Here is a 21367-nt window from a genome sequence, read left to right on the forward strand (position 1 = left end):
AAAGAGACCGGTCGTTTGGTCAAGGCTCTCAGGACTGACAGAGGAGGTGAGTTCACATCCAAGGAGTTTCAACAATATTGCAAAACACATGGCATTCGGAGACAGCATACTACATCATGTACTCCATCTCACAGAATGGAGTTGCAAAGAGGAAGAATAGGACCATTATGGAGATGGCCCGTGCTATGCTTGAGCATTCTTCATTACCTCGACGTTTCTGGGTTGAGGCGGCTTCGACTGCTATCTACATTCAGAACAGGTCTCCTAATACTACTCTTCTCGATAAAACTCCATATGAGGCTTTCCATGGTGAGAAGCCCTCCGTTGTTCATTTCCGGATATTTGGGTGTTCGACGTATGTTCATGTGCCTAAGGAGCATTGCTCCAAGTTGGACTCGAAGTCTCAACGCATGACTTTTCTCGGATACAGCACTGTAACCAAGGCATATCGTCTTTATGATCCTTTGGCCGGCAAAGTTGTTGTGAGCCGTGATGTGGTGTTTGTTGAGACTCCTACATCTTCAAAGGGGGGTGGTGAGCTTCTTCTTCCTCCACCTCCATCTCCGCCTTCTCCTCCTCCTCCTCCCGCTGCTTCTGTTCCGCCTCCAGCTGTGGATTCTCAGTCAGATGATGATGACTCTGCTCCTCCTCCGGCGAGTTCGAGCAGATATGTGCTTGGATGGTATTATCAGACAGTTCGTGATTCTGGGTTAAGTGAGCTTCCTTCAGCTCCTCCGCCTGGTTCTCTCCGGCGTTCTTCCAGAGTTACAGGGAAACAAATTCATGAGGGCAACATGTTTGTTAATTATGCTCTTATGTCCTCTATCATTAATGGTCCTTTTGATCCCACTTCTATGGACGAGGCTCTTTCACATGATCCTTGGCGTCGTGCTATGCAGGCAAAGCTGGATGCTATCGAACGGAATGGCACTTGGATTTTGGTGTCTAGGCCACTACAGCATAAGGTGATTGGTGTGCGTTGGATCTTCAAATCGAAGTTCCGAGCTGATGGAAGCTTGGACAAGCACAGAAGCTCGGCCTGCGCCGTTCTCATGTAGATTCAAACCTTTATATCCTCCTTGAGAGGGGGTTGATGTTATCATTGTGGTCTATGTTGATGACCTCATCTTTACAGGTTCTTATTCTGTTAGGATCCGTTCTGTCATGGATGCTTTGGAGACGGAGTTTGAGATGACGAATCTCGGCCTTCTGCATTATTTTCTCGGCTTTGAGATTTGGCAGACCTCGAAGGGCATTTTCTTCTCTCAACAGAAGTACACACGGGAGATTCTCGACAGATTTCAGATGACTGGGTGCAGACCAGTATCTTCTCCCATGGATATTAGTGAGAAGCTTTCTCTACTTGATGCTTCTCCGGGGATTGATCAAGGACAGTATCGGGTTCTCGTCGGTTGTTTGGTTTCGTTGACCTACTCCCAATTGGACATATATCTCGCAGTCAGTTTATTGAGTTCTTTCTCATCCAAACCCCGTTAGCAGCATTTGCGGTGTGCTCTCAGAGTTCTTCGGTATTTGCGTGGCACTCTGGACTTTGGCATCTTCTATGGCCAAGGATGCACTCTTGTTGGATGGTTTGATTCAGATTGGGCTGGAGATCCAGATACTCGGCGTTCGACCACTAGTTGTGTTTTTACACTCGGTTCTGGAGCCCTTTCATGGATGATGTGAGAAAACCAGAATTAGGGTTTAGAGTTCATTCATGGGAGACATACACAGAGAAGCAAGGGAGAGAGAGAGATAGAGTTGTGGGGATAAGTCAACTCATGAAAAGCATGAGTGTGTGACTCCCCTATCACACATGTATATTGCACTAGTACACATAGTGCACTTAGTACATTAAAAGTACTAAGTGTACTATGTACTATAACTTATGGGCTTGTACACACTATAAGGGTGGGCATTATGCCTTTACCCCAACAACCTCCCACTTAAAGGCAAAGTGCCCTTAAGTAAAGGAAAAGAAAAATCAGCATGTACATGATAATATACAAGGCCATATCAAGGCTGAAAATGGCCTCATCCAATGCCCATCAAGTGTCTGCAATGAGCAAACCGCTCCGGAGGCAAACTCTTCGTCAACAGATCAGCCGGGTTGTCATCCGTGTGAATCTTAACAAGCTGAATTTGCTTGTTCTCTATCACCTCTCTGATGAAGTGATACTTCACATCCACATGCTTCGTCTTTGCATGAAAAACAGGGTTCTTTGCCAACTGAATGGCACTCTGACTGTCACAATGCAACAATGGAATATCCCCTGTATAGCCCAAATCAACCACTAACCGAGATAGCCATAATGCCTCTTTGCAAGCCTCTGTGGCTGCAATATACTCGGCCTCTGTAGTAGATAAGGCTATGCACTTCTGCATCCTGGATATCCATGACACAGCACCTCCTGTGAATGTAAACACATAACCGGTAGTAGACTTCCGGTTATCTGGATGACCGGCATAATCCGAATCCGTGTAACCATGCACTAATGCATCCTGTTTGCCAAAGCAAATGCACATATCCTGTGTGCCCTTCAGGTATCTCATGACACCTTTCACTGCTTCCCAATGCTTCTTGCCAGGGTTGGCCATGTATCTAGAAACCACTCCCACTGCAAATGCAATGTCCGGCCTAGTAGCAACCATGGCATACGGTTAGGTTAGAGTATTCATGGGAGACATACACAGAGAAGCAAGGGAGAGAGAGAGAGAGAGAGAGTTGTGGGGATAAGTCAACTCATGAGGCATGAGTGTGTGACTCCCCTATCACACATGTATATTGCACTAGTACACATAGTGCACTTAGTACATTAAAAGTACTAAGTGTACTATGTACTATAACTTATGGGCTTGTACACACTATAAGGGTGGGCATTATGCCTTTACCCCAACAATGGAGCAGTAAAAAGCAGCCTACTGTGGCGCTTTCCTCTATAGAGGCGGGTACCGTGCGGTTTGTTATGCTGCATGTGAGGCAATATGGTTGCGGAGATTATTGGAGGAGCTCAGCTGTCCTCCTACTGGATCTACTCTTCTTTGGTGTGACAATCAGAGTTGCATCGCCATCGCCAAGAACCCTATGTTTCATGCTCGTACGAAACACATTGAGATACAATATCACTATGTTCGTGAACGGGTTCTTGCTGGAGATTTGCATTTGGAGTATTGTCCTTCAACGGAGGATGCTGCAGATTTGTTCACCAAGCTGGTTTCTCAGGCTTCCTTGGCTCCTCATCTTCGGCTTCTCGGAGTTTGTTCAGTATCTGGTGCTGAGAGGGGGTGTTAGCACATTCATCCCCAGTTTCTGCCCATTTTTGGTGCCCATTTGGTCCCTTTTGTATGGCCCTTGATTGTGGGTTGGCCACCCCTTTTTTCCATATTTTTCAAGGATTTTTCCCACCTGTTTTGGTATTTTACCAATCTGGCCAGCACATATGCTCCAGTCGGCCAGCATATTCATTCCCAGTCGGCCAGCATACCTCACCTATAAATAGGTGGTGCTGGCCTCTCATTTCTCATTCAGTCTTGTACATATTTTGCTCCCTCGCTTACGAGACTTCTAGTGTCTCTTGCTTGGGACTGTTTTGATTCAGTATATTCAACATAGTTGCTCCATATCTCTCTCTCTCTCCTGCACCCTCTATTCAGCACACTCTAGTGCCACTTTGCTTTCGCTCTGTGCACTCTTTCACTGCACATCTCCACCACCCCTACCCAACCCCCCCATATCCACTTTCACTCACACTCATTTTCACCGTGACCTTGATACTGTTTTATTAAGACCACTTATCTGGTCGCCTAACCGATCTTGATCTCACAAGCCCCATCTCCATTCTGACAGCCAAGCTCTCCTCTACCAATCAAGTCATCCCAGGCACACCACTTCACCTCTTGCAGAAAAAGGCACACAGGAGATCTCTGCACGTGAAATGCAGAGAACTTTCTGTCACCTCACCCATCTTAGCCAAACGTGGGGCAGAAGTGTACCAACTCTTCTTGAGTGAAGACAGCTCAGATGCATGGCACATTCTGGAGGGAAAGAAACCACCCACAGCCACCCACATTCTGGAGGGAAAGAAACCACCCACAGCCATCACAGAGCCTCTCACTTGGGAAACCTATGCACGAAAAACTTTATGGCGTGCCAGATCAGCCCATATCACTACTACATATGCCCTCTCGCACATCAAGCATCCTTTTCAACACCACCAATGTCACTCGGGCCCTATTGCAGAGACATTATGGTCGGACCAAAGATTACGAGGACCTTCGTCCTCAACACTTTGCACATGGACATCACATCTTGGCCGGACCAAAGATCATGAGGACCTTCGTCCTCAACACTTTGCAGATGGACATCACATCTTGGTCCCCATTCTTGCAGATCTTTTTAATAGGGCCTTCAGTGAAGGCCTTCACCCCTCCTAGACCACCGAGACCATTGTCCCCATCCATAAAGCAGGAGACCCTATAGACTCAAATAACTACAGGACCATTATGATAGGCAACACCATGTCCAAGATCTATGCCGCGGTCTTGAAGGTCAAGATCAGTTTTATAGCAGAAAGGCAGGGGCAAAGAGCTACAAGACAGGCAGGTTTTAGGAGGAACTACTCTACTTTATAGCGTGCCAAATCAGCCCATACCGCAACTACATATGCCCTCTTGCACATCATCCTTTTCAACACCACCAATGTCACTCGGGCCCTATTGTAGAGGCATAATGGTCGGACCAAAGATTATGAGGACCTTCGTGCTCAACACTTTGCACATGGACATCACATCTTGGTCCCCATTCTTGCAGATCTTTTTAATAGGGCCTTCTGTGAAGGCCTTCACCCCTCCTAGACCACCAAAACCATTGTCCCCATCCATAAAGCAAGAGACCCCATAGACTCAAATAACTACAGGACCATTATGATAGGCCACACCATGGCCAAGATCTATGCAGCGGTCTTAAAGGTCGAGATCAGTTTTATGGCAGAAAGGCAGCGGCAAAGACCTACAAGACAGGCAGGTTTAAGGAGGAACTACTCTACTTTGAATCATATCTTCACTCTTGGAGGCTGGAGTCATCATTCAAGAGGCAAGGGCACAGAGGAAAAAGGTATACGGTTGTTTTGTGGATTTTCGGAAAGCTTTTAATTCTGTCCTTCGACACTGCCTTCTAGAACACTTCATGAGCTTCATTTCCCAGCTTACATGATACGAGGGGTGATGGCCCTATACAAGACGGTGACTGGAAGAGTTCAAGCACAACTTCAGGGAGGGGTTCGGGCCCTTGTCACAGGTGATGCATTACAAAGATCAAAGATGCCTGGAACTATACCTACAAGAGCTGAGGTACCACAGAGACAGACTATCAAGGCAACAGCCCAAGACGCGGGATACTATACAGACATCTATCACTGACTTCTTTGGCCCCCACCCGAGACTCGAGAGCCCTAGCAGCCGCATGTACGAGACCCGCCGGGACACATGGACTAGGACAAAGCTAGACACCCCCATGGAGTGAGCACCCCCCAAACCCACAGCAAGTTAGCACCATGCACCCGGGGAGTCCTTCAAAAGAGAGGATAGTTTCTCCAGAGAGCTAGACGGCCCGGCCTCGGCGACCCAGGCCCTCCACTCGCCAGCTCCAGATCCAGGACTAGCTTCACATTGAGAGGCAGCCCCACAGGTGGTGGATATTGAGGCCAAGTACACAGTTCGTGAGGAAGACATCACAATATGAGTCCCAACACATGAATTTCTTTTGCTGCCTACTTTTTTGTACACAAGGGGAGCCACGGCAAGGAGGGCTCAGGAGGCATGTGGCACGAAGGGATAACACCGCCCGCATAATATAACTACCTCATTTACACAAAAGCAGAAAAAACAGGAAGATTGTGTGCATGTAGATAGAGACACCATAAGAAATGCATGGGCCCCAACTGACCGCATTTACTGACGTATCCATTCGATAAACTTGAAAATGAAGAAAGTACATCCCTGCACATGTGATGTTTCCAGTTTTGACGCTATCCTCCTGCAGAAGACATAATTACTCCCGGGATTAAAATTATGAAATTTGCACAGTAATCTCTTAGCAGAGCACTGATACCATCAAGTAACATGGCAACAATACCTGTAAAGAAAGCTCTAGTCCACCAGTATCTTCCTGGTCGAAATACAAAAGCTGAACACATCCAAAGATTATATTATTGATATGAGAAGCTTAATTTTATGAAAATAACTAAAAGGCCTGTCTAAGCTTTCCTAAGCTTATACATATGAAAAGCACTACCACTCATTGCACAAGTAGCAGTACTCACAGTGATCACTGTGCAGGTGGGGGATTGATCACTGGCGGGTGGAGTGGATAGTGAGGGGGGGGAGACTCCTAAGGAAGGAGGGGACGTGATTGGGGCTGGATGTGGTGTCCTCCCGCCGAGACGAGGTGTGTGGTTGGGGAAGTGAAGTCCCTGGATGGAGAAGCAAAAGTGTTGGCCCTCTGTGTGAGGCAACCATGGGTATAATGATCCTTAGAGCCCGGACAGTAGCGGCAAGATGGTAGCAGGGGGCATTTGATTTGGTAGTGACCATACTCGATACATCTGCATCAGAGGACTGGCCGTGTGCAGGGTGGAGGCAGACGAGGTGGGCAATTTATGGGGGTTACCACTACGGTGGCTGAGAGGTGGAAGTGTTGACGATGAGAGAGAGGCTTGTTGGGTGTAGGTGGCTGCTGTCATTGGCTGGTAGACGAGTGTAGGGGCCTACCAAGTGACTGACAATTGTGGTTGCTGGTGGAAACGGCTACTGTTGTTGGTGTAACCGGCCAAACCCCTTCAAGTAATAGCAGACTTTGTCCTCTCATGACCACCCTTCTCACAAAAGTTGCAGTATCTCCTTCTTCTCATACACTCTTGTGGAGTGTTTTCTTCTTGCTGAGCTTTTGGAGCTTAAGAGCTTCTAGCTCACGCTTGAGATGATCTTCTTCATTGTGGGCCTTCTCAAGCTTGAGGGCTTCCAAGTCCATTTAGAGTTTGGCCACCAGGTCATTGGCAATGGTGATGGACCCCCCCTCTGTTGCCGTCACCTTCAAACAAAAGGCATGTATTTTTTTTTTTTCCGAGAAAAGATCCTTTCATTAGTTATATAAAAAACGCCCGTAGGGCTACAAAAGATCTCTCCTGCTCATAAGAGAGACAAAACAGTGAATACAGCATGGCAGCCCGGGAGACTCTCCCTAGGTGCTGCAAAATACAAGCATCAATACCAAGAACTGAGAGGCTAAATCATACAATAGGGGGGGGGAAGAGCCAAACAGGTGGCCTGTAGTGCCAACGGGGGGATCCCGTGTGTAAGGTGTAGAAAGGGCCACAGCGCCAAGTGGTGTGAAAGGCCTGGCGCCGTAAGATCGCCTCATCCGAGTCTCCCCGGATGCGGTCGTACTGTCCTCGCAGGGTGTGGATCAACTCCTGCCAAATCCCCCGTACAGTCTCTACTGGTGGCTCCAATCTCCCCTCAAAGGCCGTAAAGCACCGGGCCCTCCAGGTGAACCAGATGGTGAGGCTGCTGAGGAGCTCCCATCGTAAATCCCTCTCCTGTGTCCAGCTGGCGGACGAGAAATCCGGTGCCGAAACCAGGCGAGGCTGGCCCCTAATAAATCTGATGGCCTGACTGCCCTGCTCCATCTCACAGCCCATAGCAGGCCCTGACGAAGTCGATCAAGTAGCGGCACCCCACGTAAACATACCCTATGGAGAGAGAAGGGCCAGAATACGCAGCATCCGCAGCCAAATCTGCTGCGCCTGAGGGCAATCCCAAAGGCAATGTCTTTGTGTCTCCATAGGGTGGCCGCATCGGACGCAGGTCGCCGGAAGACCATTGTAAACAAGCCAAGTGCCAACTGCTGAGCCCCTGTGGGCGACCAGCCACCACTGAAAAGTCGAGATCCTGCGGGCCTGTCGACTAGCCCAGAGCCGAGCCCAAAAATCCTCCAGGAACTCCTGTGAGAGTCCCTGTAGTCGCCAATGCCCCGCTGCCGCTGGAGAGACCGTCGTCCTCGCCGTCAAAATATGCCGCCCCAGCCGAACAGTATACTGGAAAAAGGTGATCTCTGTGGCCTCAAGGGATGCATAAGGATCATGCCACTCGTACTCCCCGGGGTCCCACTGTAGCCGGGCCAAGGGGCGCGCTGCATATGCCCATATGCGCCAATCTAGGAGCACATCAGCAGGGTCGGGGTCAATATGCCACTTCCGAGAAGCGGCGGCCACTACCCGAATCCTCTGAAAGGTGCACTCTGCAACCAAAGGCGACTCCACCTCCACTCTCTGGAGTCTGCCCTCATCCTGAATCTCATAGTAGAGGCAACTGCCATCCTCAGTGCAAGTTCTGACAGCAATCAGGATCTCCAACTGTGTAAAGGCTCCCATCCACCGTGGGGCCACTGGCTCGAGAGGCGTGAACCACTCCTCTGTGAGTGCCTCCTGAATATCATCCCTCATAATCAACCCCCCTCTGAAGTGACTCGGCATCCCAAATACCGCACTGCTGTGCCTGGAGGAATCCATCTAAAACCGGGATCCGGGCTCCATGCCGGAGTGGGAGCACTACTGATCCAAAAGGCCACTGTCTTGCGCCAATTGATCAATGCTCCCGAAGCTGCACTAAAAACCTGGAGCGACTGCTCTGCCCGAAGAAGATTGGCCTCTTGGCCATGCAAAAATAAGCCCGTGTCGTCTGCAAACTCAGCATCAAGCAGGTCCTCCCCCCGGACTGGGAGCTGAAGTCCTCTCAAACCGACCTCCTCTGCCGTCAAATACATGCTCATAGCCTCCGCAAAGAAGAGAAAAAGAAAAGGGGCGAGGGGACACCCCTGACGGACTGATCTGGTCAGCTCAAAACTCGGCCTCCGTTCTCCTGCAATCAACACCTAGCTGCGAGCTGTGGAATACAGAGCCGCCACCCCTCTGATCCATCCTGGCTCAAAGCCCAGGGGAAGCATAGTGCCCTCTAAGAAACCCCAATCAACTCTATCGTATGCCTTCTCAAAATCGAGAAGCATCACGACCAAGTCCTCGCCAAGAAATCTAGCTCGGGCCGTCGCCTCCCAGAAAGTAAAGATGTTGTCAAGGATACTGCGCTCCTTGACAAATCCTGTCTGAGTAGCATGAATCAACTCCCCCAGGAACGGCTGGATCCTCAAACTCAAGGCCTTTGCTAAGACCTTGTAGACAGTATTGAGGATCGTAATAGGCCTCCAATGCCGAATATCATCTGATACTCCCTCCCCCTTGGGGATAAGATAGATCAAGCCCTCTGAAAAGCTCTGCGGCATCACCCCAGTGTCCAAAACATGCTGGAAGCCCCTGCGGAGGCCTGGCCCCAAAAGGTCCCAATAGCGCATAAAAAAGGCCGGCGTCAGTCCGTCCTCCCCTGGGCAACTATGTCGCGGCAGGACCCTCAAGGCCTCGGCAAGCTCAATCTCTGACAGAGGCGCACCTAGAACTGTACGCATACGGTCTGTGACCCTCCTCTGCACATGGGCCCACACAGTCTGTCTGCAAACATCTCGATCCTCAGTGGCTGGCTCCGCTGAAAGCAGGTCTCTATAGAATGCAGTGCCCATGGCTCTGATCTCCCCGAGCTCAGTAGCTACCGATCCATCCGGTCTACCAAGCTGGCGGACTCCTGCTCGCGCATGACGGGGCCCAGTGATCTCAAAAAACTCTCCAGTCACTCTATCACCAAGCTGCGTCCACTGAGCGGCCTGACGACGATAGTAAAACTCATGTCTCTGCTCCTCTACCTCTCGAACCTCCTGACGTGCCTGGCTCAGCTGGGACGCCACCCACTCACATGCAGGCTGCTGCTCCTGAAGGCGCTGTAGCGAAGCAAGGCTGCGTCTCAGCCGATGCTCCCGCTCGCGAATCTCTCCCAACCGTGTCAAAGCTGCAGCGTGCAGAAAAGAGCTAAGATCGATGAGTCCCTGGGCACACTGGCCCGCTGCATCCTGGTCAGATCACTGACTATCATGCCAGATCCTCTCAATGTCCTCAGCGAGACTGGGATCTGTAAGTACCCTCTCTGGGATCCTCAACTGCAAGCTGGGCTCCCGTGTCCTCTCCTCCAATGTCAAGATAACTGGCGCATGATCTGAAAATGAGGTGCCAGCGAGAACGCCGACGGAGCCCCCTCGCTCTCCTAACCAGTCGCCCACATAAAAGCGATCAATCCGTGATAGATTAGTCCCTCCCTGCCGGCGATCCGACCAAGAGAAACTAAGACTGTCCTGAGACCGGGAGAAAGCCCCATGCTGCCATGCATTAGTGATCCTCAGTGACATGCAAAACCGGTCCCAAGCTGCAAGCTCCGTGCCGTGCACTGTAACATGACTGCCTCCCACCCTATCTGCCGGGTCCTCAAGCATGTTGAAGTCTCCCCCGACACACCAATGTGCGGCCTCTGGCAATGCATCCGTAACCTGGGTCCAGAACTCTACTCTGGCACTAGCATGATTGGGCGCATAGACGTTGAGCACGCCCAATAGCTCATCATGCATCCTCAGAATGACATACTGTGCTCTACCAGGCACAATGATCCCTCGATCCACAATGGCTTGCCGCCATACATCTGCAATGACCATGTATACTCCTCCCTGTCCACCCAAAGGACCAAACCCTGCAGACCAAAAAGTGTCCCATCTACCAGGCATCACCGAACCATATCTCCGGATCCTGCTCTCACCCAAGTGGTGCTCCTGCATCATCAAAATATCAATGCTGCCACCAACCAGGCATCTCTGAAGCTCCTGCCTCAAGCAACCACGATAGCGTATAAAATGTGCTCCGCCAAGGCCCTGTACATTCCATGAGATGATCCTCATGGATGCCCTGCCGAGGTGGATGCTGTCTCAGCCGTACGGCGGGCCTTCGCAAGCGGCTTGGATGAAGAGTAGTCCCCATCCGAGCGGCTGCGAATCTGCCCACCCGGTGTGCTGCAAGAATCCCGGATCAGGCGCCAGTGGCTGTGGCCCATGGCGACTGCCTCTCGCTCTGACAAAGCAACCTCGTGTATACACACATATCCAGGGTTGCGTGCTAAGTCTGCCACTATGCGAACGACCAAATGCCGAATCCCTGAGGTATCCACACTCCCGGGATCCAAGAAAAAATGAGCCAACTCCCAAAGTCGGCCTATCACATCTGTCACCTCCAGATCGCTCATGTGATGAGAAAACTCAACTGCCTGAGTCTTCAAAGTGCTGAGAGCGAGCTCTAGAGTCCACTCCCGGTCGCAAGGGCCACATAGAGGGAACGAGAAGACCACCGCTGAGTCTAGTGCCTCCTCCCCGCGGGCCGGAGGTATCACTACATGAACTCGGATGGGTGCTGGCTCATGGGGGCCCTCTGCTCCAAAAAGCCGTGTGAAGGTATAATCAAAAGCCTCCGAGCGTTGTCTAATGCCAAGGCGACTCAGCCGACTGCGGATAGATGAAATCTGTGAAGCCCTAATCGGCATAGGTCTCCTCTGTGATGCTCGAGCGAGGTCAGTGCTCAGCGCTCTCCGGACTGCAGGTGAACTCCAGGGAACTGCCAGGGCCTCCCGAGAAGGTGAGGCGGGCGGAGGGGGAGGAGGGGAAGGCGAGGGGGGTGGAGAGGGAGCCGCTGCCGAAACCGGAGCGGAGACGGGAGGAGGCGATGGTGGAAGCGAGGCGGTGGGAGGGGACGGGGGTGGGGGGGGTGAAGGAGGGGATGCTGGCATCTCCTGGTCCTCAGTCGTCGCCGCGGGAGTCTCCTCTTGGAGGGGAGAAAAGCTGTTCCTCACGGGAACCCAGTGAGGCTGACACTGTGGCTGCTGCTGCAACGGTCTCTGGGCGTGCTGCTGTGGCTGTCTCCCTCGGCGGCGCCCCTGTCCAGGCTGCCACTCCGAGGCCTCTGTGGCCTGAGCAGGTGTCCCGGAGGCAGCCTGCCGAGCCGAATCTGTGGGCGGGCCATCAGTAGCCTGCTGCTGTGGTGAGGGTCGGGGTCTCCTACGAGGGCAAGCCTTGGCCAGATGGCCGACCTGCCTGCAAATGAAGCACTGATTCGGGAGCCCCGAGAACTCCACTCTCTGATCTATCCATCCCCCCCTATCCTAGGTAGCTGAATGACCTTAGGAAGGGAGGAGATGTCAGACACCAACACTCTGACCGAAGGTAGCCCAGCTGCTCTGGCCACCACTGAAGCAGTTGAGGGGCAAGTCTCTAGTACCGAGCCCACCAATGCTCCGAGCCTGGGGAGGAGCGGAAGATACTCCCGACGGAGTCCAAGGAAGCAAACTGTAACATGAAAAAGGCGCTCTCCCTGCTCCGCCGCTGCTGGGTCAAATCCATGCTGCCAAGGTCTGAAGAAAGCTCGAGCACCCCTGATGTCAAGGGGACTCACGGCAAGGACCTTGGCAACACTCTGGGCGGCCTCGAACTCGATCTGGTAATGTCCACGGCCCAATAGCTGTACATCCAGGATCTTGCCCACATCTGCAAGAAGGCGGGCCTGAAGAAGATCCCGGATCTCCCCTCTGCTGGGGTGAGTGCCGACTATACGGCAGATGGTGGAATGTGCCTGGAGGCGTTCCACCTCTGCGGCGAGGCTCGCTTCCTCTTCTGGCGAAAGAGAAAGCCTGATGGGGGTATCCTCAGGGGCGGTCGAGGGGGCTGCAGAAGAGTCCCTCTGAGGTGGGGCGGGAGGAGCTTGCATCAGAGTCTGAAGCTGTGGCGAAGGCGGAGCGAATGCGATACCTACAAGAACCGAGCTGCACACGAAGGGCGGAGAGGGAAGGCGGGAGGATAAAAAAAGAAGGATCCCCAGGGGGCGGAAAAAAACAGCAAGAAGGGGGGGGGGGGGGCGGGAGCAGTGCGAAAGGAGAGGCGGTGGGGGGAGAGAGGGCTGGCGGAGGGGGGGGGGACGGGGCGCTGACGAGGGGAGGGGGCGCGAAGGCGAACTGATGAAGGAGGGGGGGGGGGCGCTTCAGCGCGAGAGAGGGAGAGAAAGCGAGGAGAAGGGGGGGGGGGCGCGATGGCGAGAAGAAGGGGGGGGCGCATAAGCGCTGGCAGGCGGGGGGGGGGGGGGGGCAGGGCGCGAGGGAGGGATCGCGAGGGACGAGCAGCGCGAGCAGGGGGGGTGACGGCGGGAGCTTCAGCGAGCCAAAAGTCCAATCGGTAAAAGGCATGTATTTTCAAAGATGACCTTCTTGAAACTCCCATAAGGTGACACCTGGCTTGATGCTCTCCAAGATCTTTTGTTGAGTGGTTTGAGGAAGATCCTGGTTCACACATTGACGCACCATGAAGTCACCGGGATGGGCGCCTAGGCACACAAGCCACCAGAACCATTGCCCATATCATGAGCTCTGAGACTATTTCACCATGAAGCAACTTCAAGTTGTGGAGTTCGTGCAACACCCACTCCTCATGATTAGTTGGACAGAAGGTCCTGGAGAAGGTGTCACGCAGGACTGTCCAGTTTGGCGAAATGGTTCACTAGAAACTGACTCAACCATTTGTCAGCTAACCCCCCCTCCAAGGTGGAAGGAAAGAGTACCACATAGGCATCCTCCTTGTCCAACCCTCTGCCTCTGCACGCTTGCGAGGCCGGACAAGGTCGTCGGTGTTCTTTGTGGTGGTTTCCTTTAAGGTTGGCAGCACAATCGCCAGGGGTTCAGATTTGCATTGACCATGGGTGGTGGAGGCAAGGGTAAGGATGGAGGAGGGACAAAGTTGAGATTAGGTTTCCTACGACTGCAACAACAAACTGACAAGGGGCTTTTCAGTTGACTTAATGACCCAACCCAAGAGCGTGTGTTGGGCATGCAACACTAGACTCTAGAACTCACGAGGAACTCCTGATTGTCAAGAGTTCCCCACCAAGATCGCCAAATTTTAGTGTACCTGTAGCGCACCTTGCTACCCAGCACACTAGGGTTTATGACACAAGACGATGTCACAAGTTGATATGCCTCCAGGAGTTGCTACTTGACTAGGAAGACGTGCGGCTACACTGCCCCACTCCACTATGCACTCACACAACTCTAGCAAGACACTATGCTTATCATACGCCCAAGATTAGACAGTGACATGGGAGACGGACAATCTGCAAGACGACTCAAGAGACAGTACTGAACATTAAATTCATTGAAGTCTCTCTCTGGCAATCCCAGAGTTACATGTTTATACAAGTGGTTGTACCCCAGTAGGTGCACCGTTTGGCACTAAGAAAGGCGTGATTACTGCATGATTGAGTAAGGCGTGATTGCTGTGCGATTGAGTAAGGCGTGATTATTGTGCGGTTGCTGCTTATTGCCGATTTGATGGCACCATCCATGCAAGTTGCTCTGGAATGCACCGCTGATCCAAATAAAAGTGCCAGAAGTAGGTAGCCAATGGAGAGGGTGCTGGATGCCACTTTTTCAGCTGAACACTTTTCAGGTGGACACTTGTCAGCCGAACACTCGTCAGCTGGACGCTAGTCAACCAAACGCTTTTCAGGTGGACACCTTGTTAGCTGAACACTTTTCAAGTGGACACTTGTCAGCCGAACATTTGTCAGCTAGACACTTTTCAGGTGGACACTTGTCAGCTGGACACAAGTGTCAGTCGAACACTTGTCAAATGGACGCTTGTCAGCGGAATAATTGTCAGCCAAAATCTCGTCAGATGGACATTTGTCAAGGCAGTCCAGCAGGCTAAAACCCTCCTCCCCCTAGGCCCCTCCCCCCTCCCCAGACCCCCACCCGTAGTGATCCCCCTACTCCTCCCTCCCCTCTTCATTCCCATCGCCCTATGCAACACCTAATCCTTTCCGGTGAAAACAGCCTGGCTCTGTGCGGCGACGCCTGATTCACCACCACAACTGCATGACAGCAATACAATAAAAGTATGGAAATTTCTTTAAATACACTCATCCTTGAATTTTTTTACAGATGCTGAAAAGATAGTTTCAAATTGCCAACCCCTCTATCCAAACCGATGCCTTTTGAATAGGAGATGGAAGAGCTCACATAGAAGTAGAGTCGCTGTATCCCAACAGCTCACATTCTACAGAACAGTAAGAAAAAGACTTCCACAAAGAGAGCATGCAAGCTAGTTCAGCCCTTGGACTAAGCCACATTAAGGACATGCTTCAATCCATAAATAGACATAGTTCATCGACACTAGATCAAAGCACATCCAATAGACATGTATATGCATGACTTATTTGGTGGTGCCGCAGTACATCATAGGTTCTTGCCAAGACCCCACCCTCTTGTGATTTTGGAAAGACCATGTTACAGTTTCCAGCCCTGCAGTCAGATGGGCATACATCACAGACATCCAAGGGCCTCAAGAATTCCCTTTTGCTTTCCAAGCTCTTTTTCACATAGTGTGTGCCCTTATTTGAAAATGGCTGTAACATGCAAAGGGCATGGAATGCCTACAGCATTTGTTAATAAGTTCAAATGGTGGGCATGCATTATAGAAAAGTTGAGTCACTTATCAGATTAACTAATCCCTTAGCTTGATTACATAGAACACTGTCACTAGCATATTCACAATACGACACGTGACACATCATCGTCCATAAAAGGTCTAGAAGAGCATGCAAAAAATTCTGTTGAGCTTTGACTTGCCTTGAATTTGCTTTGTGCTGTGGATGTGACCCTAACTACAATTCCAGCTTCAGCCTGTGCATCTGAGATAGTTATTCCAAAAAAGTGAGCACCCTGTTTCTCAACCTGCCATCAATCGCCAAGTCACACAAGCAACATGCAGCAGGCCTGAGTTGCAAATTAAAGAGAATTACCCAACATAAAGGCTGCTGAGAGAGAGAAATTTCCCCACCCTGTCATGTACAGACCGACCCAAAGGCAATGGCCGTATTGTAACCGTGCCATTGATAGCTTCCTCCAAAACGCTAGTTGAAATTGTGGTTTTGATTGGAACTCCAAGTTTGCTTGGTTACAGTAAAGCGCACAGAAAGAAATATAAAATCAGCAAAGCATGAATTTCGTATTCTTACACTCTTGTTCGTTCCTTTCAGACATGTTTCCTCAAAATTGAGCTGCTAGAACTCAAGAAAATTCTAGTCAAAGCATCAATGGGCCCTTGCCTGACTGACTATTGTACTACACTGCCCAGCATGGAGAAGGTAGAACCCCGACACCATGATACATACATACATATGTTGTATGTGTGTGCCTACGCTTACGTGCCTGTGTACGTGTGTGCAGCTCGCGCATGCACATTCATGTGTGGTACGTACACATATAACCCTAGAGAGTTAATACATAAATACACCTGAAGAGGGCTGCAAACATTGTGTTTACAGTCCCTAAATTCGACAGGTCCAATTCCATATCGAAGCCTTCACTTGCAACCCCCTGCATGTATCAAAATAGTAGGCATTCAAAATGGTGTTGAAACAAAAGAGGAGAATCAAGGAAGAGAAAAACCAAAATGATTAAAGCCTGGTCTATAATACCAGAAAACCAGCTATATCATATTGTTTGCGCTTCTCTGGATCTGAAAGAATGCTGTAAGAGTAAGCCACTTCCTTAAATAATTCAGCTGCCTCTGGATTGTTCGCATTTTTGTCGGGGTGATACCTGCAAACCACAAAGGTTTCACAATAAGAAAATAAATGTAGAGCTTTTACAAGGAGCTTAGATATCAGCAAGACTGCAGAGGAAGAAGACACCTTCCTGTGACCTTGTTGAACATGCCAAGTAACAGTTTATACAACATTGGCCACACGAGAAAACAAAGGTGTCCTCAAGTCAAGCTCCAAGGTGTAGAGGGGTCAAATTCCCATGAGTTGTTATTCTGGTTGTAATTAAGTTTGAAGAAGGAAGAAGAGAGAAGATGTGTCTGTGAATTTATCCCATGTGCACATGAGTGTAAAGGTGCCTAAAGGGCCCTCCACTTGTATAAAAAGGGGTTGTGTCTCCTCTGTTTGTGATCTCTTTTGGTATTAGGCTTTCTTCTTAGTTTCTAGGTTTCTTTCATGCAATTCCTAGTTTTGGTTAGAGCGGTTAGAGCAGCTCCTAGCATTTAATGTTCTTCACATTGCATATATTCATGGATCTACAGTATATGTTTTTGACATTTTGGATATTAACTATCTGGTTTTAGGCGTGGATGTAATAATTTTTTATCAAATCTCCATGGTTCTTTCTATGGTGGCGACTTGTGGTGGCCAATTCTACATTCTTTGTGGTGGTGGCCAGTTCTGTGTGTGTGAAAATGGTTTTTTGTCCAGCCCTAAAAAGGGATTTTTTTGGATTTGTTAGGCTTTATTTCATGTTTTTTTGGGTCTTGCTGCTGGCCGACAGCCCCTGGCCTCACCTACCAGCAGCCCCGCATATTACATATAGTTTTGCCTCATCACCACATCATTATGTACCACTTCATTGCCCCTATCAAGTACCATATGTGCTGTTGCTGCTCCTGCCATCGCTTACACTCCGTCTGCTTCATCATCTACGCCTGTCAGCTCCAGCATATCAGCGTTTTACTTCTGTTCATGGGACAGCAGCCCTCTCTGCTACACAGAGCGCGCCAGCGTTTTACTTCTGCTCATGGGACAGCAGCCCTCTCTGCTACACAGAGCACACCAGCGTTTTATCTTCAGTTCATGGGGACAGCAGCCCTATCTGTTATACAGTGCACACCAGCGTTTTATCTTCAGTTCATGGGGACAGCAGCCCTCTCTGCTACATAGAGTACATCATCGTTTTTTCTACAGTTTATCTTGGGGCAGCCGCCCTCTCTGCTCACCGTCTCACCTCATCGGGACGGCAGCCCTCTCTGCTTATCTTCATGCATAGTGCACTCATTACTTCCATTAATAGCATAGTTGTCACGGTACGAAAATACGATACGGTACGGTACGGTACCGTACGGGAATATTCGGTACGATATGAAATTTTGGGATACGGTACGATAAAATACGGTTTTTATTTTTTACACTTACAAGCTATGGAGCTTCAAGCTTGAATGTGAGGGAAGGTTGGGAGGGGAGGAGTCTACAGTGCTTGAGAAACCAGTACATGGATATGTGTCTCTCCCGGTTGTAGAAAATCAAAAATTTACAAAGGTATTTGCTTCAATTTCTTTTGGGATCTGATAGGAGGTACATTCATTAATTGAGCAGGTACAGGTGCCAAATTGCTCAATTTTTGAGCAAAATTGGCAAAATTGGGTGACATTGGTCACAATCAGGATCAATTTGCAAGAAATTGGATGTCAAAATTTGGGGCTTTTGATGTAATTGTGCAATTAAGCAGTCACACATGCTGTATGATGTGAGAAATCGCACATTCGGGCAAAATTGCAGCAAATTGATGTGGATCTCCCAATTGTCTCCAAAAAAGAACCTGGATGGGTAATGCAATACCAAAGGTCTCCCAGTGTAGCGTTTATGACTAAGGGACCGTCCTTGCACAAATACGAGGAGTGCATCTAGGGTGATAAGTTTAGGGACTCCTCTCTAGATCAAAATGGCCATGTCCAAATGTTCTCCCTTGTGCATAACTTGAGAATCTAATTGTCTAGCCTACCTATACCAGGGATCCCCAAGTGATGTAGCAAGATTCTCTCATCCTACCAATCAAGTGTACACTACCAGTCTACCTCGCCAGATTTTTTAGGTCTCTCCACAACCCCATATGGAATACTGAGTGGACACGAAAGTTGCGAAGTATTGCGAGCATTTGGGATCTTCGTAAAGCAGGGTTTCTATTTTTTTTAAGCATTTGGAAATTTTTTTCAAGGGAAAAAAAAGTTTTTGGGGGGGGGGGGGGGGGGGGGGGGGGGGGGGGGGGGGGGGGGAAAAAAAAAAACCTAACTCGTACCGTACGATATCGTACGAATTCGTACGGTATCGTACCGTACGACTCGTACGTACGAATAGGTTCGTACGCGTACGAGAAACAACTATGATTAATAGATACACTTCTTCTTCAATTAAAATAAGTTTTGTTTGTAGCCAATGCCATAGTATATTAGCTAATGCAGGACCATCGTTAGTTCCATCAAATGTTACTCTTCTTGTTGCATTATAGGAGGTCTTGTTCCTAGTAATGAAGCAACGGAACCTTTTGATAAGTCTCAAACATTTAGCCAGTGACATACCTAGATAAACTCCACTCATCATTTCCCTTGTTAATTCTTTCAAAGGAGTCCTATTCCTAGTAATCTCACAGTGAATTCTTTAGCTATGCGATAGAATTAGGCAATATAAAAACTCCACAAAAAGCTAAAGTACATACATTAATCCATAAAGTACACCACATGAGAGCCCCTCCTATTCATACAAAAGACCTAATCCTTAGTCCTTACACATATAGGAACAATACACAATACAAATCCGTGACCACCCACATCCAGATCAACCATATCGGTATCCACAGATGGATGACCGCCATGCTATTGACCCTCAGGGTTCTTGGAATCTTCTGAGGTAATGGTAACGAATCAAATTCAAGTGCAAGATGAAGATGAGTACCTAACCAAAACCGACTCGTCTTGCTCACGTCAGCAGTATATTGTCTGGTGGCCTTGCTATAGGCACCGCTCTCATCCCCTTGCTATGTGCAGGCTGTAGAGAAATATCAAGAAAAACCTCCTCGAAAGCTTGGGAGAAAGCCTCTTCAAAAAGGCTCCTTCTTCAACTATTGTTGTGTCTCTTCCCATGCAGACGCAAGAGAAAGAGAGAGATGGAAAAAACTAGAAGCTGTATAGCAAAGGCTTCCCTCCATCATCTAGTGGAAGCTTGCCGTCTTCATCCATGCCTTCTTACTCCCCCCGTTGTCCAATCGGGACGGCAACCCTCTCTGCTCCTCACCTCTCACTAAGGGTATTGCAACACCCTTGTCACCAGAGCTTGCACCACTTTCACCACTTGGGATGGCACCCCTCTCTGCTCCTCACCACCACTCAGGTATTGCAACACCCTCGTCACCAGAGCCTACACCACTCGGGACGGCAACCCTCTCTGCTCTTCATCACCCCTCAGGTACCGCAACACCCTTGTCACCAAAGTCTGCATCACTTCACCTTCCGCTGCCCACTACCACCTCGGAGTGCCTCTGCATCCACCGACGCGAGCCTTCGACACCAACCACCTCACGGAGTGCCTTTGCCTCACATCGATGCGAGCCTTCGTCATCGACCGTGCTTCAACTCCGACATCGTCTTTGCTTCTGCATTGGTCTTCTACTCAGAGTCTCCTCTCATCAGAGGGCCTCTTGTACATATTTTCACTCACCATCATATATACACTCACTCACCCATTTCATGCTGTGTTGTTTTGCTCTGATCTCTCGTACATCTGGTCCTTTCGTCCTTTTGCCCTCACACTATGTTCCACTTCTTCTACCTCGACACTTTCTTCGACATCTTTTTGTCTCTCGTGATTCACCAAGAACGGTGAATCGATTAGTGGTTGCCAATCTGTAGCCACCTTGGCTGCCCATGAATTTGGCTGGCCAAGAGTACGTGAGTGCTTACGTGCGGCTAACCAAAAGTATATTGACAGCCAATGCGACCAACCAAAAGCTAGTGCTATAGGTGACTAGCAAAAGTAGTAATCTCTAACTTGTCTCTCCGCTGTAATAAAGGTAGAGTCACCTATCACATCTTGGACTGGCGCATTGTGGCACCTGCTATGCATGGACCAATCACCTACTTGCAAATGCCCTAACTGAAGGTGGCGTTAGTTCAAGATTAGATTCCGTACCATTGATGGTGGTACTCTCAATTTAGGTGGCCCCTTAGACCAGGTGAAAGGCCAAGTATGCACTCTGTGACGGAACATGTTGTGCCAAGTGTCCAAAGAGTCACTAGTACAAGAGAATCCTTAGCAGCATTCTCACACACACAGGCACGAACTGCTTTATTTAAGCCCTAGTTCACACGCACGTAAGAGCTAGTTTACACAAACCACCTAGCACTGTTTATTTACTAACCCATTGTACATTTTCACTACCAAGAGGGCTCTGCGATCATTCATGACCCTCTCACTAACAAGATCCTATGGCAAGGCATGGCCTCTACAAACTCACAGCTCTTTACTCTCACACAAGTACCTGCACATACGATCTTTGGCATGCTAGATTTGGACATTTTCATTTGGAGGCCTTGCGGAAGGCTTTTTGGAAGCAATTGGTGGATGGGTTGGAACATTGGAGTCTTCCTCAAAAACTTGGGGCGGAGACAATTGCTACTACTGTTTACATTCTCAATCAGTCCCCTACTACTGTTGTTCCAAGGCAGACCCTGATGGGAGAAGGAACCTGAATTAGGGTTTAGAGTTCATTCATGGGAGACATACACAGAGAAGCAAGGGAGAGA

General features: G+C 49.5%; 1 protein-coding gene across 1 annotated transcript in view; it reads right to left on the reverse strand.

Moving 5' to 3' along the window:
* LOC147625810 (chaperone protein dnaJ 15-like) overlaps positions 1–21367 on the reverse strand; it is an 85581-nt gene that overhangs the window by 36537 nt on the left and 27677 nt on the right. Inside the window, exons 2-7 of the mRNA XM_086817379.1 lie at positions 16497–16620; positions 16313–16395; positions 15857–15968; positions 15646–15750; positions 6137–6187; positions 5948–6037 (exon numbers count right to left, since the gene is read on the reverse strand). Coding sequence (XP_086673505.1) covers positions 5948–6037; positions 6137–6187; positions 15646–15750; positions 15857–15968; positions 16313–16395; positions 16497–16620 — 565 coding nt within the window. The remainder of the gene's footprint in view (positions 1–5947; positions 6038–6136; positions 6188–15645; positions 15751–15856; positions 15969–16312; positions 16396–16496; positions 16621–21367) is intronic.

This window comes from Cibotium barometz, chromosome 23 (assembly GCF_041138505.1).
Source record: "Cibotium barometz isolate CiBa-2024 chromosome 23, ASM4113850v1, whole genome shotgun sequence".
Taxonomy (NCBI): Eukaryota; Viridiplantae; Streptophyta; class Polypodiopsida; order Cyatheales; family Cibotiaceae; genus Cibotium; species Cibotium barometz.